Below are 26,100 nucleotides of genomic sequence, written 5' to 3'. Positions count from 1 at the left end.
ACATTAAATTATTGAAAGAAAATCTTACCTGATACTCTTCTGTTGTATCGGTTAACAACTGGAGCTGCAAAATAAACAAATCAAAATTACAAATGTTATTTATTATTACAAATTCAAAGTCTTGAATAATCATGATATATTTTTACTACACAAATCCCATACAAATCTCCTTTAAAAAAGCTTCAATATAAACCTTTCATCCACTTACCTGCCAGCCAATAAGTGTTTATTCAAAGTTAAAACTCTATATTCTAGAAGGCCATTATATGCTATGATGGAGGGTAAGCGGGTTTTGGTTTGGTTTTTGGTTGGTTTTTTTTTTACTCCATTCTGAAAAATATATACCTCTACAGAGGTTACCCAACCTTAACCTATCATTAATTCCAAGCCCACTTTACTTAGAATTATTACAAAACATTTAAGCACTAAGTTAGCTTATTTAACATGGATCAAAAGCTGATGCGACTTCAGACCCTATATTCTATACTGCTACAAAACACAAGCCATGTAACTGCTCAGGCAGTGCTCCAGTCATCTATCCTTGACCAAAGCTCTCTTCCATGAGGACACACATTTAAATAGAAAATTTCTGAGACAGAGGATCTATTGTTTCATTGCTTCTTTGTTCACACTGTTCAGTATACAAGGTATTTAAACTTTATCTCTAATTTAGAATTAAATTCGTGACTTTCACTACGCTCACACATTTCGACATTGTCAACTTCAGTAAACAGTATTCTTTCCCCCTTTCACTGTAACCAAGTTACTGACTTTGTGAGTTGCTTCAGTCTCAAGATAAAAAACAATCAACTTATAAAACTTCACCCAGAACAAAACCAAAACACCATGCTCCATCACTAAAAAATTTTATTCCAAATACTTCATGCTTTCCCATTCCTCTTCCCCTCCAATAACTGTATTTTTCCTGATACAACGAGCAACCTTTCCATTCCATTCTTTAAATGTTTAAGAATTAGATGAGTCTTTATACCACACCAAAACACTTGCACCACAGAGCCAGATTTATTAAATACATGCTACCAAAATAATTCCATCATTTCTTAGAAGTTAGAAACTCTTGAGTATCTCAACACCACCAGAATACCAAGAATGATGCCTTCTTAGCAAATACATGAGAACTGAGCTTCTTTTGAGCATTTACAACCACCCTGTGTCTATATAGCTGAAAATAATACCAGAAAAAACAAGATCAAAATTATTATTTTATATTCTTTTGTAATGATAAAGGAAATCAGAAGAAAGAAGAGGTTGGGGGAAAAATAATCATTAACTCCACAGAATTTTCAGCCAGATCTATCAACAAGGAGACAATGCTTATCTTAAGAAGGTAAGGATTAAAAGCAAGATTATTTTCAATTTTACAACTTAGATTGAGACAAACTTCTGTAACATGGTATAATCTTATAAAAGTAAATTGATACATTGCTTCATAAATCAAGCTTGAAGAAATTTAAAAATTGAATGATAAATCTGAGAATTCAAGAAACTTTGTTTTCAAACCTTTAAGTAATTTTTTACAGCAGCAACCCCTTCCTGCAGGCAAGGGCAACATATACTTCACTTGTCAAAGGACACCACGGACGCAAGAAGTTTGTATCACCTTAAGGAGAGATAGGCATTTGGAACAGAGATCCATTCAGGTTTATTAAAAAAACTCATGCAACTTCCCAAAAACTTAAGACATTCATATATTTTACCCTGTTCTTAATTTTTCCATGTGGGCCTGCCTGTGGCCCCCAGCGGCAACAGAACACTGCTCTAGACATTAACTTGCCCTGCAACATTCATTCTATCTCTGGTTTACTGAGCTAGTTTAACTGAGTAATTATTCAAAGTTGACAAGCAAATTTGGACCTTAAGAAACAGGAAAACTCATCTAGAGACACAGCCAAATAACTACCAGTTCTACGATACTAAAGAACAAGAGAACCAAACCAAATCAGTTCAGTTCCCACTACAAAGTGATCTATAACAAGAGAAATACTAAATTCAAAACAATTCGATAAGTTTGCAGTAAAAGCACCTCATCTAAATCCTAACAATTTCAATTAACTGTTCCATTAGTCTCATATATGGATTTAGACACTTTTAATCAACACTTAGTAAGCAAAGATATTATTTTGGACACTGTCTTGCTCATACAGACTTTCTGTTCCACCTTTTGACTACTACATCCATTTCTCACTCATTTAAGAACATCTTTGAACAGAACTAATATATTACAGAAAACTATGATGTGCTTTGGGAACCACGGAAAAAAAAATCCACTTTTCAAAGACTATGGCTTCTTCTAGAATCTTGATTATTTTATTCCATAGCAAGGTTCAGTGTCATCAAATCAGCGTCAATGAGAAAAAAAATAACCTTTTAAGGACAGTTAAGAGAGCACTATTATTCTGCCTCCACAAAGCTTTTAAGATTAAAATGATAGTTTGCTTTTCTTACATCAGTGACAGTTTTAGCACGTATAAAATTTCAGGTTCATTTTTGTATATTGTCAGAAGATGATTATTTTTATGCTAGAGAGATAAAATATGACATGTTCTACTAGAGAAAACAAGAATTTTCTTTTGTTCTGCCTTACCAATTAAAGGCTCTCTTTGTTTCTGACTATTTTCAGTATTGCACAGACAATATCACCACTCCTGTGGCATCCTTGTGTTTTGTCATTAGAAGTATATGGCGAAAAGCCTGGCATCAAGGACTGCCAAGAGAACAAGTCCTTAACATCCCCCACACACCTAGATTAGTTTGTGGACAGATTCCAAAAAATTAAATAGGGCAGAAGGGAATAATACATTTACAGTTAACCCAGCCTACTTCCTGGACTGAACACTAAAGGGCATCTAATTAAAAGCAACTAATACGAACCTCTTACACCAGCATTGCCATTAGAGCACACCTCTGCCTATAGCGTTAACAAGAACACACTGATTCCAGCACACCAAGCTGGTACTACTCAGTAGGCCTGATATCTTCAACAATAAAAAGAAATTGTTGCTTTGGAACGGGAAGCAACCTTATTTTTTTGTACCTACATTTAGAATTTCCCTCCCGCATAAATGCCTGAGGCCAGTTATACATCAACTGCAGAAACTATAACAAGATTAAAAGATTTTGCTGCGAGATGATTGCACTGCAAACTCTCCATTATGTCAAAACCTCAGGTGCAATAATATTCAAGTTCAAAATGTCAAAGGGACCTTTGGCACAGTCCCTGCTTTTACTCGGCTCACAGGAGCCAAGACCCAGTAATTGGGTAAACACAACACTGCTGTAAATTAAACCATTGTACCAGCAGAGACCAAAACAGCCCAGTTTCCTCCCTGGCAGCCAAATGCAAGTGACACCGGCAGTGGAAAGGCAGATCAAGTTGTGCATTCCACAGTTTTGCCAGAACTGACTCAGGACAGCAATCCTATTCCACTGTTCAAGAAAAATCAGAAATGCCTGCTGAACATGTTGCTGTCTTCCACACTGTCCTGAGGCACAGACTGAATGAAGCACTACACAGGAGCACTTAATAGCTTCAGATTGAAAAAGATTACAGGTTTCTGGTTGTAAGGATGCTTTTTTATTTACAACTGCAGTTGCTAGAACCAGTCAATTCTCTAGGTTAAATCAAATACTTCTTTAATAAAGTAGTTATCAACTTCATGTCAGTATCACTCAACCTCACTCATTGTTCTCCTTCTCTTGCACCAGGGAAAAAGAAAAGAAAAAAAAAAGAAAAAAATCCCCAAAGAATTAGTGGGCATTCATTCATATATACATACACATACACACACACACATATATATATGAATGCCACATATATCATAAACACTCAAAGAAGAAACAATGCTATAAAGCTGCTCAACTTCCCAATTTCAAAATCATTTTATACTACTTTCAATCAGCTAACTCTGCAGTTATTAGTCACATACACATTTGCTAATAAAAGACTGCATAACCCTTCTTCCTCAAAGTAATTGTGTCATTCAATTTATTTAGTAAGATTTTAATATTTTACATAAATAAATCAACATTGTACATTCTGTTAGTTAAATTCACAAATGCACCTTGTATCAAACAGCACTACTGTCATGCAGTTATACTACCACTTGTTAGTGGCACCATTCCATTTAGTTTTCTCACTTGAAAAATTAGGGATATAAATTTCAGAAGCAAAGACCAGTATGGTATAATGCTGGGAACCACTAACTTCAAATACAGATTTTTATTATCATTATCATTACTATTATTTAAATACCTTCCAAAAGTGACAAAACAGTAATTTCTCCTATATTCTTCAGTTTGCTTTGGCATTGAGATTTTCTTTGAAGCATCTGATGCTGGATCTTAGCTCACCATGCTTAACTTACAAGGGAGTTCTGACTATGGTGTTAAGACTCAGCCCCATAGGTGAAAAAGTATATAAAAAGGACACATATTACCTTTTCCCCCTGCTGCTTTCAAAACCAAGCAAACAAAGTATTTAAGCTAAAAAAGGTACAGTAAAATCGTTCTCCAACTTCACAAATCAGATCTAAAAGAATGTTTTTCCTACAGTGCACAGGACTCCTCCTTTTGTGAGTGTACTGAAAAGTGACTGGTAAAAAACACGAGCAAGATTTTTAAAGTTATACTACCAGCATAACGGTGTAAGTTATCTCTTTATACTACTCATAAGCACTGTACAGTTACAGAAGATGCTAAAGCTTGAAATGAACAGAAAAATCGCAACAATCATTCTCCCAGCTATTGCTATGCTTTTCTTACATGTACCAAGAACATTAAATTCTTACAGAAAGGATAAATAAAACTCATAAGATCAGTTCAGGGTCACAGGAAAAACACTCAGGGACAAATGAAGAACTGGCATTCCAGGCATGACGTTAGAGTACTAAATGTTACTACTCTGTACTGGATACCTTGAAAACCATTTTTCTTCCTCCACAAGCACTTCACTTTTTACTAAGACCTATGAACACTTCCCAATTAAAACTGGGGTAATAAAAAACCCCACATGCTGGTTGTTTCTGACACTGGATACAATTAGAGCAGCAGACTAAGTTAAATTATTGTGCACACAAAAATTTAACACAGATCTTCCGTGTAATGCTAATCAACAATTTTTGAAGGTTTCCTAATGAAAGGTGGAGCAAAGTTTATAGTAGGTTGCATAAATTCAAAGAGCATAGCCATAAAATACCACCTTTATTAAAATAAATTAGGAGAAATCAGTGATTTCCAGAATACTTTCCCATTGAATCACGGCACAAAATCATCCTATGTGAACAGTGACAAAAAGAGAAACAGAATGTAAACTGTTCTTATTTAACAAGTCAATTATGATTATCCAAACAACACATGAGTTGACACTATAAACCATTAAAGCTGAAATACCAGAAGCAGAGTGGATTATCAGTCTGAGGCGTGACTGTCTCTATGGAATGTTACATCAAGTTACGATAAGGAAGTGCTAGACTACAGCTGTCAAACTGTTTCTCTGCACACCAAGATGTTAATGGACTTGCATGAATATAAGCCATCACAATTGTGAGAAAATGTAAAGATAAAAGTATCAACTTTATAGAATTTCTAGCAATTAAGTAATGCTACAGAAGAAACAAGACTTTCATCATCAGATATGCAGTACTGGAATAAACAAACATCTGAATTTGTTTTTCAGCAAATAATTACATAATGGGGTTCTCTGTGACTGTCAGTAATACAATAGCTATGTATCCATAATTTCCTCCAGGATGCCCCTGCTGGACAATGGCATATTCCTTACCCTTTCTACATCTCTGCTTGATAAGGCAGGGAGCATGAGTGGGGCTACAAATTACTACAATTTTTTCAGAGGCAGATCTGGAACCTAACAGTCCATACATACATCACATCTCTTTCAGAAAACAAAACAGACAGAAATGGGCAGGAGTTTTACAGGTACACGTATTTATTTATGGGTTTTTTTTCCTTCTATTCCCCCACACCCCCAGAAGAGGATGGAAACTCGGAACCTCATTAGAGACAGGCAGGAGAGATTCTGATGGTGTCAACTGAAGCATGCCAGATATTTGGAGAAAGACAAAAGGTCAGGGAACACTAGGGAGGAAGCGAGTTTTTCAGAGGACGAACAGAGGGAACATGGAACTTTTTTAAAAAACAAAAGGCAAAAAATGGAAACCATGGTCCAGGGTTGTTTGTGTATGGTACGCACACTTTTCTGTAAGCAACTTTTACATCTATTAAGCTGGAAAACAACAACAAAAATTATATTAATATTAAACACTTTTCCTCTCTGCTGCAGGAGAGGTAAGAAAGGCACATATCTTTTCATTCCCAGTACTGAAAAGTAGCTCTCATCAGTAACAAAAGCTAATAAAATAATTTTTAAAGTAGTAACACATCCTTGTCTAATTTAATTGACTTTTTTAATTTGGACTTAAAAATTATGGACACCAATAGAAAAAACACTGTATGGAAGCTTCATCTTAAAAGAGTCCCAGCTCCTTGCTTTCAGAGTTTTTTAGAACCCCTCTGACAGAACATAATAACTACCTCGGAAGGAAAAAGTTGAGTCAACAAGGCAGTCATCTATGCCAGTTAAAAAAAGATGGTTTACTAAGTTATTAAAGCTGTTGTGCTATTTTGGGTTGGCTCTTTTTTGCTTTTTAAGACAGAAGAAAAACTAATATGCACGCTGGAATGGACAGACTTTAAACAGCTGATAAATTCCAAGATAAATCTGTACTTGACTCCCAAAGAAATCTGGTTATAATAGCACTTCTTGACTAAGATGTTAAGAATATTTTTTTTAAAGACATTTTAGAAAAATGTATCACTATTTCAATATTCTCATTTCATGGCTGAATTTGAGCAGTTATGCATGGTACTATTTTGATTATGTTTCTCAGCAGATATTAATTCAACACGAAAAAGGACTATGACCCCACTGTGCAGCGAACCCTGCTCTCAGAATTCAGGAGTTAATACAGCTTGACTGAAGCCTAAGTACAGACGACTGAACACCTACCAAGCAGCACTCTGCATTATCTGACATTGCAATGGCATGCCCCACACAGCCCTCTCCTATTTCTTGCTGACAAGTCTCAGAAAACTAGCTAAAAGCAGCACTTTTTTTTTGGTGTTGATTTTTTGAGAGTACTCTGCATTATGAAGAGATAGCAATAAGGCATGCACATGCTTTACAGACACAAAGTTAGACAAATTTCCAGTGCTAAGGTACAATCTCAGCTGAAAGGATACATCTTATGACTTAAGATACAGCCATATGCTGATACTACAATGCAGATTGTCAGGGACTGAAATGAAAGACTTGGGCATTTTTTCAAGGATTAGAAAGACAAAATTATACACTGCACAGAAAAGGAAGGATACTGCAAAGAATTAGGAAAGTTAAGAAGCAAGTAACAAATCTTCCAAGCATTGTCAGAGGCGGCAAGACACTGCAGGGGTACAGGAAAGCAAGAAAGACACAGTAAGTGAAAAAGGGAAATTTGCTTGGGCTTTAGGAGCGAGTTTAAAGGGGAAGGCATTTCAGAGATAGGATAGCAAAGGAGCCATATTAATAACATCACAAAAGTTTTAACAGCTAGAATGAAATTAACTTACAAACCCAACACTAAGTAGATAGTAAAAAGTAAAGATCCTTAACATATTTGGGAGTGAGTTTCACAGGGATTCTCTGACAAAGGAAAGAGCCTGAAAGGGTCAAAGATGAGTATGAGCCTACAGAGTAAAAGAAACATCACATCAAGGAGAAATTACTCAGGCAAGTTACCTTAAAATAAATGCTTCATACAGGAAAACACAGTTGCACTTTATCTAGGGAATCACCAGGCCAGTAAGAAACATGAGCAACCCACCCTCATGTCTAAGTGCAGTGGCAAAGGAAAGACAGCCTCTTCCATGTCTCCTGCCTCTTCCCTTCTATCTTACCAGTCCTGTTTTCAAACTTCACCCCTATTTCACGGAATCATAGATATATTTAGGCAGGAGGATTAATACTTCAGGGAGCTTAAAGTCTTTGAAACATAATGAAGACAAACTTTGCCTGAAATATTTTTGGTAGAAACTTCCAAAGTGCTGTTCAAAGCAACATTTGACCCAGACAAGCACAGCTCTCTTAAAGCAATGCTTTCATACTTCATCTGTTTTTACTATGGCTTTGATTTCTGGGACACAGATAACTTCACATCTTCATTTCCCTTAAAACATCATACCCTAAAGATTTTTGGTCAGATTTTTATCCTTTGATTGGTTAAAAGGTGCGAAGTCATTGCTCTATGTCACAAATTAAAAATACTTAAACCTCTCTTGGTTTATTTGGAAAGCTGAGTTTCACCAAACATACTTGGAAGTCCTGAAGATAATTTCTAAATGTCACAAGAAAAATGTCATTTAACTATGTCCAGTAAGCTACTTCATTTTTATTATTTCCACCTGCATCTCTTGCATAAATCTCATTCCATAGATTAATGAACTGTAAACAGGTGGATGCAATGTAAAGAAAGCAAAAAAAAAAAAAAACACAAAAACCCAACATAAACCTGAGACATTTTTATACATTTCACTATTACTAAATTTGCATTCTATCACAGTAAAGCACCACTGTTAAGTTTAAGATACGTAAGTCATGTATGTCATACATAACTCATGCCCTGAAGAACATTGTCTCAGTCACTACTTCTGACCTGCCACTAAAATCAGCCAAGACTACTTGTTTTCCATTTCCAGAAGCCTAATTAAACAACTCCTCCTGAACAACTGTGCATTAAACATTATGAAAACTTTAATGAGAGCAACAAGCCACTGAAGGCTCCTCCCTACACTCCTCCCTAAGGGAAATGGCACCCATACCTGTGGTCTGGGACAACACCAGCAAAACCAGCTCGAGTGAGGTCCAGACGCAGCTCTGCCTCACTCTGACAGTACCCGGACCCTGCTGTCCTCTTCTAAACCTCATCAACAATTCTGCTCTCAGTCTCACTAAAATCAGTGGTCTAGATCTTAAAAACACTCTTACTCCATGAGTATTATCCTTGGGAACAGCACACAGCCAACTTCTCTGAACGTATACGTATATTGCTTAGCTAAGTACCCCTGCAGAAACCAGGAACCTCTGCTTTACAGATAGGCCAGTAACTGAGAGAAATACTAGACAGGCAATATAACTACAATAGCCAAACATTATCCAAATGGAGATCTGGGGGGAAATCTTCATTAAAGTAATATGGATGAAGTGGAAAATGCAATCACTGGCACTGGCTTTAGTGTTTACACAGCCTCAGGTATAAGCTATTGTAAAATTAAGTATGAAAAGGGTGGGAGACAAGCATGTCAGCTACGTTAATAACACTAGCCAGTTAAACTATGGACTGGATTTATGTACTTCACACCCCTGCCATTGCCTTTTCTATAACCTCTTCCCCTGGTACCCAACCATTCATTCCCTTCTCAAGACACCTGCATTCTGCCTGAGGGAAGACAACTGCAGCAGCAAAGACATGTTACAGTTCCCACTCACACAGAAATCCTTCTAATTTCTGTTTCAATACTACACTTACCCTGTAATTTCCAAGGCTTCTAATACATTCCTACTGTCAAGGCTTTACCCCGTATCTCAGGGACTGCCATAGAAGCATGGTAAATACTTAAGTAATTAATCCACACACTCTCAAAGCTGGACCACTGCTGTCTTCTGACAGCTAACTCTGCGTTTGCAACATGCTACATTACAGTGCACCACTGATATTCTTGTCACACTTCATTTCCCAGTTTTATACTACCCTTCCTGTCCAGGGCAAACTTTTTTCCTAATACTCCTCACGTAACATCTTCACATCCCAATTAAACACACACACTTATATGTACTTTTATACAGCCTTTCTCAATGAAAAAGTCCTCAGATAACTCACAGAATCCTGTATTTCAATTATCATCTATTGCCTCATATCTGTCCTTTAGGTAGAGGCATATTTTAAGACACAGCAAATGTTGCATGCATTCCTAATATTTTTCTAGGTACGTTTGTCATTTAAGACAATTTCAATAAGGCACAATGCTGTACTTTTAATTAGATGCATAATTATTTCCTATTATATGTAGAAAAAAATATGACAATACACAGGTACTCTTGTGGTTTAGCAATGAAAAACAAAGAAAAAAATAATTTTGACTGCCTCTCAGTTTCCACCAGAAAGCCAACCTTAATTTTACATTCACTGCATTGTATTTTAGAGAGATTCCATCTGCTCTGTCTGTAGTACACATTAATATTCAGAAGACATCTGCAGTGTGCAGACCAAGCTTTTAATTGGAATCATGTCACAGCTACCAACACACAACACTGAATGTAAATGTTGGCTATCTGCACTTGGCAGCTGCTTGGCAGGCTTAGTATAAGGTCCTACCGAGACTGATAATGTCTTTAAATAACGTGGTATCAGGACATAAAAGGTATCTTGAGAAAAATCAAATATTTACTACCATGAAACAGTTCTACAATGCCATCCATACCTGATATAGTTTACTAGCACCTTAAACCACTTATAAGCAAAATATGGTTTATAGTCACCCGTAATTGTCAGAGACAACAAATTGATACAACTGAACACTCACATCTTTCATTATGATAAATATCTATGCAAATTTAACTTATGCATAAGAGGACAAAGAAAACCAGACTTCATTGCAACTGAAATTGTGTAATGAAGCTTGAAGCATTTATAAAAATCACAAACTCAAGCATTGCTAACCATATAAGAGCACCTGAGAAAAATTATTCAATTAACAGGTGTGCTCAGTGATTTAAGACAGGTTCCTAAAATGTCAGACTAAATATTCTAGAATGAACAATATAGTTACTTACCTTTTTTCAGAAACAAACAACCCTGAGTTAACAGCATCATCGTTTGCTTCAAATCCTTGCCAAACCATGGTAACATAAAACTACATGTTCACAATCATCTATGTATTTTCACCTTGTACTCTTCTGTAAGTTTCTGACAAATGGGACAGTGATCAGCAACATATATAGAAAAATGTACATGTGTGTATACATAGACAATTTAAGATTTTGTCCAGGACAAGCAACTAGTAGTTACACCACCAAACTGATCATATACATGCTGCAATACATATACATGTTGTATACACTTGCTTTTCATGAAATATACATTTTCATAGGGAAATATACATCTTCCACCATATACGCCACAGTATAACAAACTTTTACACAAATCTAACCATGTCACCACAAAAATAATTACACATGTAAAGACAACAACAGAACAGAAAGCCATTGTGATCCAACAGTTCTAACCCTAGTGCCCTTCCCTGATAAGACTAATTGGCTTAACGGATACTGCTTAGCCTCAGTACAGCTTCCAACACAAATAAGTAAATTACACAGAAGGGGAAGACTCAATTGTTTGTGCTCAGGGCATACACACATCATCAGTCTCAAGCCTGTACTTGTACATCCATCACCATTTCAAAACACATTATGGTAGAAGGGCAATAAAGGAAAAAAGAATCAGAGGACAGAGGAGGGTTTCAGTCCCAAACCTGAGCATACAACAAGCTAACTGATGACCACCATTTGTAGCTGCACGTCCAATCTGCTTCAATGCAAAGGAAAAAAGGGTTGGTCTTGGCTTTTTCATCAGTGATACACAGCTGATCTGCTCAAGTTTGCACTAGAACAGAAAGGAAGAACTAACGTGGGCAGTTACAGATGAGATGCAGCCTAAGAAGCTTTTTCTTTTGCCTCTGAGCTATTTACAGTCTCGGATAAAACAGATTAGAGTCACTCTCACAGTCAGGTACTGTATCTCATGTGACAGACAGTAAGAAACAACTATAACTGAACTAGTTCTTCAGAAGAGAGCAATTTAGAAGAAAAATATGGAAGAGAAGATTTAAAGCTCTGCAGAAACAACTAGCAACACTGACAGGGCACGATGTTTTATATACCCAGTATGGATGTTACGCTGTTATATTTGCCAGGTCAACCTGAGCTCAGGGTTGTATCATTATAGATACCTAGGTAGGATTTAAGAATAGCATCCTACAGCTAAAACAGGAGGCGTGTAAAAGCCCATCGTTCTTTATGTGGGTCACTTTTAATTTCATTACCAATTCCTACTGTCATTACTGATTTGGATGATGAAACCTAGTGTGTTTTTGCATAAGACAAAGCTAAAATGGGTTGTGCTGCCATCTGATTTGATCTGTATAAAAGAGCAAGAGGAATTTCAATTAGAAACACCAGCATTAAGCATCACTTCAAGCTGATTCAGAGCCTAATCTCACACATCCACATTTAAATCACAGCAAAAGTACACATGTATTTGCTAGTTAAGACATATTAGCTTCATGGTATCCTGGGCTGCATTAGGAGCAGGATTGCCAGGTTGAGAGGTGGTCCTTCCCTCCTACTCAGCCCTGATAAGGCCACACCTGGTATACTGTGTCCAATTCCAGGCTCCCCAGTACAAGAGAGACATGGACATACTACAGAGAGTCCAGCAAAGGGCCACAAAGATGATGAAGGGACTGGAGCATCTCTTGTATAAGAACCAGCTGAAAGAGCCGGGACTGTTAGCCTAGAGTAGATAAGGCTCAGGGGAGATCTTATCAATCTGAACATAGCCAGGCTCTTTTCAGTGGTGACCAGTGGCAGGACAAGAGCCAATGGGCACAAACTGAAACACAGGAGGATCCATCTGAACATGATGAAACACATTTTTACTGCAAGGTGACCAAGCACTGGCACAGGTTGCCCAGAGAGGTTGGTTCTGGAGTCTCCATTCCTCAGGATACTTAAAAGCTATCTAGACATGGACCTGTGCAACCACTCTACACAGCCCTGATTAACCAGGGTGGCTGGACAAAATGAGCTCCAGAAGTTCCTTCCAACCTCAACCCATCCTGTGATTCCTAACCGTTCACTAAAACTCATACTTTGCTTCCCGTTTAAGTTCCAATGGCAAGAAGGCAAACAGAACTAAACTTCATTTGCAGATAAATGCATTCAGGGACCCTCTAGTTTCAGACATCCTTTTTCCAGGTAGGTAACTATAAACGTTGACAGAACCACTGCATAGGCTTTGGGCTGTTGCAGTTCAATTTGTTTGGCTGGATTTTTTCAAAGGGGAAAGGGGGAACAAGGGAGGAAGAGAAGAAGCTGAGAAATAGCCTGGGATTCTATAATTTCTTACAAGGGGCATATTCTCCGTATTTGCAAACCAAGCACTTGGGCATTTTTAAAATTTTTCAGTGATGCCCCTCCTGCAATGTACTAAACAAGTTCTTATTCTATTAATGCCACATAAAAGCCAACAAGCATCCACATCCTGAACAAATGTCAACATATATATTAGCCCTCTTAGCCAGTGTCACAAAAGGCATCTAATATCGGCTGATCATCTACAATAACCTCTGCATCCTTCCCCACGTCACTGTTACCTAGGATTTAGCACTCTATCCTGTATACGTAACCACCACTGAAGGCTCACTCTTGCCTGAACAGTTTGTGAATGACCCTTCTCAAACCTGTCTTTCTCAAAAATCAACAATTTAAAAAGCTGGCTCAATTCTTCATCAAGTCTGATTTTGACAGTTTTCTTAATTAGGTGCTTAAAAAAAGACTGAAGATGTGTTGATTTGTGAAACACAAAAACCAGTGTAGTCAAAGAACTAGTGTCCCCATACACAAGATGTTCAAAAAAATACATTTGGAGAAAAAAATTGTATCACACATCATATCACATTTTTTAATAACCGAAGCCAGAAAACCCTGCTCAGTTGTTTATAAAAAGTTCTAGATATACTTGCAACAGAAGTTATTGCTTTTCCAGTTATTAAAAAAAAAAAAATAGGCAAAACGAAGACAAATACAGGAAAAAAAAAATCACACCAAGCCACAACTTCTGTCCTATACACAGATTTATCTACAGTAGTGATAGGAGACATGCACAGGATTGACATGACTTTATCCTGTAGTGATAGCTTCAGAATCACAGTGGTGGTGGACACCACGTTTTCTGCCTTGCTTCCCCTCATCTCTAGGGTGCAGGATTCTCTGTATGAGCAGAACTGACTCTACAATTCATGTTCATTTTCTTGTCTGGTGCTTTACTAGGGAGACAAGAAAACATGAATCGCACCCAGCCCTTCCACACCACCACAGCAAGTAGCACAGCCTCAGCTCTGGGGGAGGATGACAGCCAGCAGACTGAGGGGTGGCACAAAGTGATGTGACAGAAGATGCAGAAGACTATCATGGATTCTACAGAAGTATTACTGACATCTCTGGCAATTCTGTGATCTGTGTGTATACAACATGAAGTACTACTACATTACCAGTATAATCATACTCACCAATAATTCACAAGTGGATCTTGTTCTATTCTGATATAATTTGGTGACAGGCTCTTTTAGTAAATAAAGTATGAATAAATTTGAGTAAATTCTAAATACATATGGTTTAAAAATTTAAAAAGTTAAAACTTCTAATCTGGACAATCTTCAGGTTGTGATAAACAAACAAATCATAAGCAAAAATAACTTCTGTACCGCAACTCAAAACAATGTATTTTATATCTTTTCTTCTTTCAGATTTGTACTTCTAACAATATTAAGTCAACATCTATATATATATTTAAAAAGGGTATAACTGTAAAAAGAATAATCTCCATGTAAAAAAGTATTTTGATGGACCACTCCCCACACACATACACTTTCAGTAATTGCATCCTGTGCAATCTGACAAGAAGAGGATTTTGGGGAAAGAGGGAGGGTGAAGACAGACGGATTTGTCCTCTTTCCTAAGAAGGGATAATAGTAAAAATCAGTGTGTTCTCCCCAGATCAGGGAAAATCCTTCTATAGAATAGCAGAATCATTGAGGCTGGAAAAGACCTTTAAGATCAGAGTCCAACCATAAACCTAGCGCTGCCAAGTCCACCACTAAACCATGTCCCTAAACCACACCTACAATGCTCATGAATGTTTGAAGTCACTGCAAGAGGGCACAAGTTAATATTGATTCCAATATAAATATGCCAGTAACAAAAGAAATTCCCTAACCAAAGTGAGCTGCAGCAAGTGGCAAGTACTAAATGGTTCAGCTTCCAGATGAACTGATCTTTAGTAGCAGAACTTCTAGCATAAAGCTCCCCAAGGTCACTGTTACATACTACTTCAAAATAAAAGGTACACAAATCTTTTAGTTATGAGAAGTTAACAATGCCTGCATGTAAAAGATACAAAAAGTTATAAAAAACCACTAGCAAAGACAGTACACATCATAAAAAGTTATCTTTTTTCATAGCACTATGAAACAGTAACACGTGGTACAACACATTAAATGTTTTTAGCAGCAAGAAATTGATACTTAACAGGGACATGAGAGACGTTCACACAGAATACAAAAGAAACAGAAGTAAGGTTTATGGCTGTTTACGATAAAGTTACACAATTGCAAGATTAGAATAAAATCATTATACAAGTTATACCCAGTGATGCTTAATTTTTATATCTTTCAGAAACTGGAGTATCTAAAGCAACATCACCACTCTGAAGAGTATTAAGTTTTAGCATTTCAGATCAAGAATACTTGTGGAATCTTTCCATCACCCTTCCACAAAGGTGTCAAAGACAGAAGACTTAATGTTAATCAATTTTAATGAGCCATCTTTCATAACTTATCCCTGAGAAAGCTTTGAATGTTACAAATACTTATGAATTTTAATCAGAAACATTGACAACATGAAACGTTAAAAAACTATTTCAGAACAATTCCTTTAAAAAAAAAAAAGGGGGGGGGACAAAAAAAAAAAAAAAAAGAGGTAACTCCATGATCTTTGCATTTTTATTCCAGAGCTATCCATGAGACATCTTTCATAGAGAGGTACTCCTCATATCCATCTATGAGAACCTAAGACCGACCAGTTCCTTACACTACCACATGTGCCCAAGGAAGCAATTCTTCCTGAAAGATCAAGATTAGCCCAAGTGTTGCCCACAGAAATGGCAATGTGTACTGGAGCTCCCAACAGGGAAGAAAAAAGAAATACAACCAAAACCACGCACACAAATATTTGTATTTTTCATTTCTTAAAATCTTTTCTATGGAATAGTTTTCTCAATAGGAAGCATAAAACAATATGCTAATCCCAAGGGAGGAAGAACCAAAATGGAAATGAAGGGCCATTGTGACATCCTGCTTTATAAGTCTGTCAATACACAATCACCAACAACAAGGAACTTGGCATTATAGTTTATTCAAAAAAACACAGGAAAACTACAGAGTAGTTTCTCAACCCTCATCTAAAAAACACAGTTTACACACCAATCTCCAGACATGTTTTTAGAATGCTCTGCACCAAGAGAAGCAGTACTTCGTGCTTTTCAATCCTTCACTGCATGCACCGTTCAGAGGATAGAAACAGTTACTGATGGAAGAATATCTTTTTACCAAAGCCAGCACTTCATCTCCAACTTGCAATGCTAATCCTTCTTCACACAAGGTTTAGAGAAATTATCTTGTGACAATTTGCTCAATTTTGCTGGTAAAGCCCCTGATCACGGACCATCTTGGTTTGGACTTCACCAACACCCAAAAAGGAACGCAGGGTTCCAGACTTCTCTAAGATGACCTCAAAACAAAATCTGACATCAGGCCAGTTGGAAAGGGAGTTCTTGCAGGCTTCTGAGGAGAAGCAAAGCTGTTCTTCAAACCACCCTCACAAAGTTAACAGGAAATAGAAGGAGGGAATAGAGTGGCTTAAATTGTTTTATAAAAATAAAACCCAAGTTCGTTGTTGTTTTTAAATTATCACAAAAACAACGCTACAGAAGGCATACTTGCAGTCCCTCCCACATGCCATGAAGGCAGGCTGTTCCTAGAGATGTCTTCCTGGCTAAAGGGAATTTCCAAGTCTATATGCAGAGCAGAATTGCCACTACTCATTTGCAATTTCTACACAGAAATGTTCCAGTATGGAAAGAGCTAGCAGCAAAACTGCTACTAACACAATGCTGGGCTTTATTATACACGACTTTACTGTATATTTACGAAACAGAGGCCAAATCCCAGCAGTATGATAACTGTTAAGACAGGCTTGGTTTCTTCTGAATCTCTTCTCTAAGTATCCTAACCATTAAAGCACACAGAGGACACTGCCATGATCACCATAATTTTCACCACCTCACAGACAAGTGACCACAACGCAGCTGCTTGTTCTGTGTAACAGCTTTCTGAAGTTTCCACCTGACAGCCTCTTTCAGATCCATACTTTTAAAAGAAAATGATCCTTGTGCGTTAAAGGATCTCGTAAGCACAGACCCTTTAGTAGAATTAGTATCTTGGTGCCAGAGTCTTTTATACATGGGTGTTTCAACCACACTCAGGTTTCTCAAATTCCCCACTAGTTACTTTTCTAACCAATGTTCTTATGATTATGATTTACGATTTACCTTGTCTGTTTCATATTACAGTGATGCATAAAGATATTAAAAATACAGAGTGCAGAAGAATACACATCATTTGCTGTGGAAACGATGGTAATGCAGGAAAAAAGAAGGAATCACAGAATCTTGATGTATCAAAAAACCTCAAACAATTCTTATATACCAAAAAAGTACTGATGCAAAGCCAGGCATGGAACACAAAGATGTAAGTGTAGCAGCGTATCTAAAGGAATCTAAAGGACCATTAGAGAGGCAAGAATAGCATCCCTCTAAAAGAAGAGCCAGTACGTTTGTCAGAGTTGTATTTGTCATTGTCTCCCTCTTCTTTCACAAAAAAATATGAATGATCATTCATGAAGTTGAAAACATTACTAAAGCCAGTGAGAAACATTCATAGCTCATCTTGGCTACACTTCCAGTCTTCATTTGAATAATGAGAAACTGCTCTTTGTTAAAGATTAATGCCTTTTAATGACTGACTGGTGAATAATTTGAAGTGAGCTTGTTCTCTGTTGTCTCCTCCTCTTCCCCAAGATCTCCATTGTTCTATTTTAGGTAAGAGGGGACAAGTAAACTCCAGTATTAGCAAAAGGGGAAGACAGCACTCTGCAACACTGACAGAATTGTCTCAGCACTCTAATATTAGTTTATTAAATTAAAAAAATAGCACAATTAAAAAGCAGCTAGTATTCAGTACAATATGTGCCACTGCAATACAATAATTTCCTTTAGCTTAATTTTAGAACCAGCTAGAAGAACCCAATTTTAGAAGTTTCATACAATTTTTCTCACAATAAACTTTTTCAACACAGAAACACAAGCTTTTAAGAATTCAGCAATTATTTACAGAGGTTAGTTATCCACTCCTCTATAGTTAGTTATGCTCTTTTTACAGGCTAGTACACATAGTAATAGTTTCTATTTGCCCAAAGTAACAGCAGGATGCTAAAAGAGCAGAAACCGAGTCTAGAATTTAATTTATGTCCACAGTTACACCTACTACCAAAAGCTTTTTCAGGAAATACTGAGCTTAACAGTTAAGCGAAAAGTTACTAGATACAACAGACCACAAATATGAATTTAAAATAAATTTAATTTAAAACAAATAAAAGTACTACTTGCTTCCTCACATTTTAGGATGTACAAATCACTTAAGGAAAGCAGAACAATTATGGCAAGCCACTAAGAGGAAACTGGAATAAGAGGATATCTTCCTCAAGATTGTAAGGACTGTATAATAGATGCTGTAGGAATAGTAAGTGCTGTTTCAAGATGTTAAAACAACACTGTAAACATACCCTGTCAAAACTGGAAGAAACTTGTATTTTAAAATTAACACAGAAGTTCCTCCCCCTTATGTAAATCAATATACATTTAGCAATATCCAGTGATTTCTGCAGATTTCAGTCAACTCAACTACAATTCTGTTTCTCATCCAACCAGCAGCTTTTATCCCTTCACTAGATACTTTTCAGTTCTTTTACTATCTCAGGTAAGAAAAATGTATTACACCTGTATTTTAATTTAATCTTCATTTGTACTGAAAATTATGGTCCTTCGGGCTTCATTGAGATACAAATGGTGACTTCCTTAGAACTACATCATTTAGTTAAAAAAGTCCTAGTCTAGCCTTGTTAATAGAGTAAGTACAATCTTAAGAACAAATACTGAAAAGCAAGACACTGTGATAAGCAAATACAAAAGCAAAAAGACCTCCAGAAAAAAGCTTTAGATATTTTTTGCGCGTAACTGAAGAGAAGTGGTATCAGTCTTCCTTAATACTTAAGTTTATCTTCAAAGTTACCCTGTATGAACAAGATAACTATAGGGAATGAAGCTCCATTAGTACTAACAGCAGACACTATTTAATCCTTCAGATTTAAGTCAGTGTGAACTGTCTCAGCAAAAGCAAAGAGATGTGCAAGTACAGCAGCCGCACAATGGTAGTCTTTCACTTGGTATTTTTTTAAACCCATTCAAGATGCAATGCTGCCAAGATCTATAAAAATCTGAAAAGTAAATGTAGAAATATAGTCCTCTTAAAACATAGATGCATCGCTAATACTTTGCTTCATAACCGAATTCATGTTATTGATGTAGATCAAAGAATAAATAAAACTCTAAAGACTCTTCTACGCCCTCAGGTTGCTAGGCTCGCTTACACCCCTTTAAAACATACTATAAAGAAAGAATGTGTATTTCTTTCTTTGTATGCTATAACTCAAAGGCTTAATACAATTAGATCATAATCTAGAACGTTTTCCTCCCTCTCCCCAAAAATCTAGAGACTACTCAAGTAGAGCACAGAACACCTTTGTTATAATTTCTATTAAGCTATTAAGCCACATGAGTCAGTCAAATTTCAAAAGAGAAAAAAAAAAGGATGTATCACTAGTAATTATCAGATTATGAAAGTGCGTACAGTGCTACCTAGATTTTAAGTAAAGTAGCTATTCTTTGGTCTGAATTTGCATCATACAATGCATAATACTGTAAAACAGATGTTCTGCAATGAGAGGCTCTTTCAATGTTAAGGACCAAAAAAAAAAAAAAAAAAATCAGAGTGAGGAGAGCGCTACTGTGCTTTACTCCCAGTAAATTAACAATTATGTAGAAAGTACATAAGTGAAAGTACTACCAAAAAGTTAAACATACTTCAGTTTTAAAGGTGACAGTGTCTCATGGGAACACTTGCAATAACCCATGAATCTGAATTACATGTGAAAACTTGAACAGTATTCTTCAGAAGGACCACTACCCTTCTTATGCTATCCTTCAAAAGTCTTGACATCATCTGACTTTTATCATTCAATAAATTTATTTAATTATTTCAGGAAAACAGCAAGAAGTTATGCCTGATCTGTAAACTGACATCGGCAGAGCATAAATGTTTTGTGATTGGTGTAAGACAGTAATTTCCAAGGAATTTCTCAGGACATGTCAGTCAAGTACAGAATAACAAAGCATAAGCAAATGATGCTTAAGAGTAAGAAGTGATCTGAAAGGTTTAATATTTAGCACTTCTGTTAACAATTGAAAAGATAATTATTTCAAAGATGAACTGAGCTCTTACTCTGTATCACATCCAAGATCTAATGACTTAAAAGTGCATTTCCCTACTCCCTTCTGCAACCCCTCTGCTCAGACATCCCTACTGATGTTTTAAAGATGATATTTACCAAATCCTTGAATTTTAATTGAGAAGCTCAGTGGAGAACTAAACAGGATCTTTTCACCTGTTCATCCAGATTCATATGCACCATCTTCCTTCATAACAACAGAGCACACTGAAGAGGCTAACTTCAAAAGCAATGTATTAAGAAGTGTTCTCTCTTGCTCAGGGAGCAGCTGAAAAGTGCACGTTTGTTCCTTCAGTATCAAGGTAAAATCCAGGGAGGGAAAAATTTGATTTGCACTAAAATGCCTGTCATTAGTTAAAACATCCAAGTTGCTCAAGTTAGCATATAATCCCAAAAATATGTTAGTTCCACTGTTAGTTATACTTAATATCTCCAAGAATAAACATGGGGGGGGGGGGGGGGATGTGTTAAATTAACTGATTACTGTTACAAACAAGGAGACATAAACCAGAAAGTTAACGGTGCAGCACCTTGCAGCTTTGTGCAATTGCCTCACTTGACAGGGATGGAAAGTTGCCTGCCTTCCTTCACATGTACTACTCACAGTAGGTTTCCCAAAGCCAGGCTCAAGTCTCAAACAGTGGACAGACCATTTATGTGCCTTTAGTTTCACAGTATTAACACTTTCATTCAGAGCTGCCTTGTTAAAATTACAAGTGTCATGATCAAGGACACGTTTTAAGAATACATCTGTCCTTGGTTACATCCTCAGCCTGATGTTGGAAGTTGTTACTTTGCTTCTTTTCCCTACTCTATCAACTTGTCAATTTTGCAGTTATACCAATCAAGTAAAGGCTCTGAGGAAAGCTTTGTACATACAATTTCTCTGCCACAGCCCACTGGATAAATGTTTCTGGAGGTTCCCCCCCACCCCACTATCATAGTTTTCTTTCCACGCATTCCTTACACTGCTCCACTCTCTGCTGAACAGCTACATCCTGATGCCCTTTGATCACATATACAAAAACAATTAAAATGAGGGATGCAACTCCAGGGGCTTCAGAGAATAAATATAAACCAGGAAGTAATTTCTTGAGTGTCACAAGACAATAGAAGCCTTTTCTGTAGTCTAGTTTCAGTGACTTTTACCACATTGATGGAGTGCCATTACGGCAGGAAAGGAACCACTGGTGTCACTATGACTACATGAAGTCATCTGCCACATAGCTTACACCAAAGGCCAAGAGCTCGTTCTGATTTTATTTCTTGCTTCTATTACCATATGCACTCAAAGCATACAAAGAAACCATATAGCTAAAGTGTTCTCTAACTCACAGCATACAGATACAGCTTAGTGAGACACACAAATACTTGCCAAAAGCAGACACAGTCAAGCATGTTATTTGTACAGACATCTTTCACACTCCCAACATATACAATCAGGTTAATTATTTAAGATAGCTTGAAATTCTCTTCACATAAAAATTTGCAAATTTTTTTCATCTTTATATTTAAAAGCAGCCATTTATATTTAAAACATCCATTTGACCTGTCTTTGCAATTTGAAGGTAATGAAGTGTTAACTTAGGAAAGTACAGTGAAATTAATTTAAGTCTTTCCTAACTTGTCCAAGATGAAAAAATGCAAAATAAACAGTACTAGGGTTTGTCCATTGAGATTATATGAGTCTCTCATTTTGTGTTTTCTCTACCCTTAAGTGTCTTTTAAATGCTAAGCAGTCTATAAGCACACAAGATCTGGTCTTCCACAACAAGGCAAAAGTATTGTCCTAGCCATACTAGTCATAGAAGACAGAGATATCAGAACCTCCAACTTAACATTTTCTCTTTAATAAAGCCTTCTATAACAACAGTTACAATGGAAATCTAAAAGATACATGGCCATGGTTGACTGCCACCCACACTGTTAAACAGCGTAAGAAAGAATTTTTTCCCTGACCCTACAGAGACCCTCTCCTGCCGTTAAATAGAACACTGCACTCTTCCTCCCCCAGGTCTTTGAAACTGTAAGGACGGAATAGCGTGGGTTTTCAGATAAGAAGCAAGACAGCATTACTGACTGTGCCACTTGCCTAAAGGGCTCTGACTACAAGTGACACTGACCAGCCTTGTTAATTTAATTTTCTAAGATAGAAAGATGATGAGCGGGAACTTGAAGTAAAGGTACCACCTTTCCACTTTGGACAGCCTCACCATATAAGCTGTATGTGAAAGACTGTTAGTCACCATCAAGTTTTTCGATTTTTATCTGAAAACATTTAATTTCAGAAGATCCTTCCAGCTGCTGTTGCCAACATTCATGAGGAAAATTTTACACTTACTTTCCTGAAGAAGGTCTTTCAAACCCTAAAACAAAATAAAACGACAAAGAAATAGAAAAGATGCTTTCAATGACATGAAAAGCTCTGGTGGAGTGGTCCTTTTTGTTTATGTTTTTTGTTTTGGTTGGTTGTTTTTTTTAAAAAGGAAAACACTATATACAAAGATATTGCACATTTTTAAAAATCACATCCAAGTATTTACTGCAATTTTTCCATTTTAAAATAATACATTATACAGGAAAATGTAATTTCTTTTATATTTAGAGATGCTTGCTGTCTTGGGTTGCAGGACAAACAAAATCATTTGTAATTATTAGCATAAATCTGCGCTCACACTTGCACATCCCCTTAACTTCAAAGTCACTACCAGTGTCCATCTTTTCACCCTACACCTTTCATCTTTTCTTCTTCATGCCCTAAACAGAACCTCTCTATCATTAGAAAAAAATAAACATTCAAATCTAGACAGTAATTGCAAACTGCTTTTTAATTCATTCTGACTGTATATTTTATTCTTGTCCTCTTGCATATTCCATGTCCTGTTTAGGTTGTATATTTTCACAAGCAGAAACTATGTTTTACTTTGTGAAGTTCCCAGTCTAAAAGGACTGAAAAATAGCTGGTCTCTCAACACTTCCTTAATAAAAACAATTACCTGTTCCACAGTTGAATTTTTTCTTGTTTCTCTAAAACTGTTAACCAGAGAACAGACATTGAGAACGCATTTTATCCCCAAGGTGACATATAGTAACTGGTCTAAAAGAGGATCCTTTATCAATAAAAGTCAGAAACCTTTACTTACGTTAGAGGTCAAGGGCACAAGACTTCCAAATGAGGGTACTGAAAGCTTAAAAGAAGCAAGCCTTTTCTCACCTTTTCCTCCCCCCTTAAGTTACCTTCAAATAACAAGTACTCAGTAATTTCTGGTCCAAAATTCTGGGTATGCCAAGTACCACCATACAAAAACATTTTAAATAACTTTTTGCACTGAAGCTCAATTACAGCCCAAGTAATAAACGCTGTGCATTGCACAACACACACAGTACGTTTTGACAGAATAAAAAATGGGAGTATCACAAGTGGTGTTTCATTGTCCAGCTCAGAGAGCGTGTATCTTAGCTACAATACGAACAGGAGTATACAGATGGGTTTGAATTGTTGCTATTTAGCAACACGTTAGAAAGTTATTTCAGTGCTTTGTAATACCCAATTCAAAGCATGCAACAGTGGCAATAAACGTCCCCAGCTTCAGTGAAACACTTGTCCACGCTGATGTAAAGACAGAAACGTAAAGATAAGTACAGAAGAGATTGCACAAGAACACATGATCTTCCCTATCACATGCCTGGCATGGCTCAATTCACTGTGATAACCCTGCTCAGACCCCAGGCGCGATTTTGGCCGTTACAGGGCAGCTCCGTGCATCTGCTTTCCGCCACCCCGCCCAGGGAAAGGGCGGCTTGCTGGAGCCCGCAGCCCTAACGCCAGGGCGGGCGAGGCTCTTCCCGGCGGGCGGCCAGTGCTGCGAGCGCACCGCTCCGCACGGCACGGAGCGGCGGCGGGAAGGGCCCCCCGGGGCCGCCCGGCAGCGCCCGCCGCCGCACAACGGGGCCGCCGCGGCCGGAGCCTCCCCCCATTCAATCCCTCCCGCTCTCGCCCTGCAGCCCCCAGCAGCATCGGCCGCGGCAGCGGCACCGAGGACGGGGCGGCGGAGGCGCCTTTCCGGGCTGCTTCCTCCCCGGGGGGCAGGACCCCGCTGCTCCGGGCCCTTCCTCACCGCCCCGGGCAGCCCCGCGCCGCCTCCTCCCGGGCAGCCGCTCACAGCCCCCCGCCGCCGCCCCGGGCAGCCCCTCGCAGCCTCCTCCCGGGCAGCCGCTCACAGCCCCAAGCCGCCGCCCCGGGCAGCCCCTCGCAGCCTCCCGCCGTCTCCTCCCGCCGCCGCCGCCACTTACGCTCGAAGTCGGAGTCCGAGTCCTCGTCGCCGCGGTCGGGCTCCTCCTCGCCGTTGGACTCGGTCTGCATGGGCTCCCCGTCGAAGCTGACCACCCTGCGGCCGCCGCCGGCCGCCTCCTGATCGCGGGCATCTCGCAGGCGGGCGAAGTAGTCGGCGGCGAAGCCCAGCAGGTCGGACGGCCGGTGCCGCAGCACCTCCACCGTGTAGCCCTGCAGCAGCTCGGTGAGGCCCGGCGGGATCTCGATGCTCATGGTGCCGGGGGACCGAGGAGGCCGCCGCCTTCCCCCCACCCCCCCGCCCGCCCCCTCGGCGGCCGGCTGTGGCGGCGGCGGGCTCGGGGGCCTCGCTCCGCGGGCGCTGACTGACTCCCGCCGCTCCGGTCACACGCGCCGCGCCGTGAGGGGAGGGGGGAGGGGGCGGGGAGCCGGGACGGTGGGCACCGGCTGCGCAGGCGCGGGAGAGGGCGCGGAGCCAAGGGCCGCGCACGCGCCGAGCGCGGGGAGGCGCGTGCGTCACTGCGAGGCGCGGCGCGAGCCGGGGGAGCTGGGCCGGAGGGAAGGGGGGGGTCGGGGGGGGCGGCGGGGCCGGGCCGGGCCGGGCCGGGCCGGGCTGGGCTGTAGCGCTGCCGCAGCACCCGCGGCCCGGCCCGGCCGGAGCGGGACGTGGGGTGGGGAACCGTGGCCGTCCGTGCCAAGCCGTGACCCTGCCGGCCGGCGGGCAGGGGGCCTCGCCCTGCCCTCCCTCACCGCGTTCCCCGGCGGCGGCCCCGCTCGCCGATCGCTTCGCGTTCCTCGCGGGGGTGTTTCGGGGCTCGCCAGGAGCCGGTTTAGTGATCCTGGTCACTAATCTAAACCTCGATCTAATCCTCAATTGGAATTAGGTTGAGGAGCTCCGATCCCTGCGGTTTAACGTCAGAATCAAGGCGTGAAGGGAACGTTCTTGAAAGCAGCGTGCACAGAAGCAGCAGTGCAGGTCTTCACACCTGCGGGTAAAAGCCGATGAAGCCACAAAGTCACCATTCCTGAAATGGCAGCGGCAGCGCTGACCTGCGCCATGCCGAATGCCCCAGAGCATTACAGAAATTCAGAAAAGGGAAAACATCATTGCTTGTATGTGTGAGCTTTGGAGATACCGATTGCTGTGTCACTAAGTGTGCAGTGTTTGGATTTTTGCACGTACTTACGCAAAGCCTGTCGGCAGCGTGTGCCTGCAGTG

General features: G+C 39.2%; 1 protein-coding gene across 1 annotated transcript in view; it reads right to left on the bottom strand.

The window, feature by feature from the left end:
- PRKAR2A (protein kinase cAMP-dependent type II regulatory subunit alpha) overlaps positions 1–25,326 on the bottom strand; it is a 68,081-nt gene extending 42,755 nt beyond the window's left edge. Inside the window, exons 1-2 of the mRNA XM_080382907.1 lie at positions 24,884–25,326; positions 29–64 (exon numbers count right to left, since the gene is read on the bottom strand). Coding sequence (XP_080239033.1) covers positions 29–64; positions 24,884–25,136 — 289 coding nt within the window. The 5' untranslated portion in view covers positions 25,137–25,326. The remainder of the gene's footprint in view (positions 1–28; positions 65–24,883) is intronic.
- Positions 25,327–26,100: the final 774 nt, after the last annotated feature.

This window comes from Falco punctatus (assembly GCF_963210335.1).
Source record: "Falco punctatus genome assembly, chromosome: 4".
Lineage (NCBI taxonomy): Eukaryota > Metazoa > Chordata > Aves > Falconiformes > Falconidae > Falco > Falco punctatus.
This window is presented reverse-complemented; position numbering and strand designations above follow the sequence as displayed.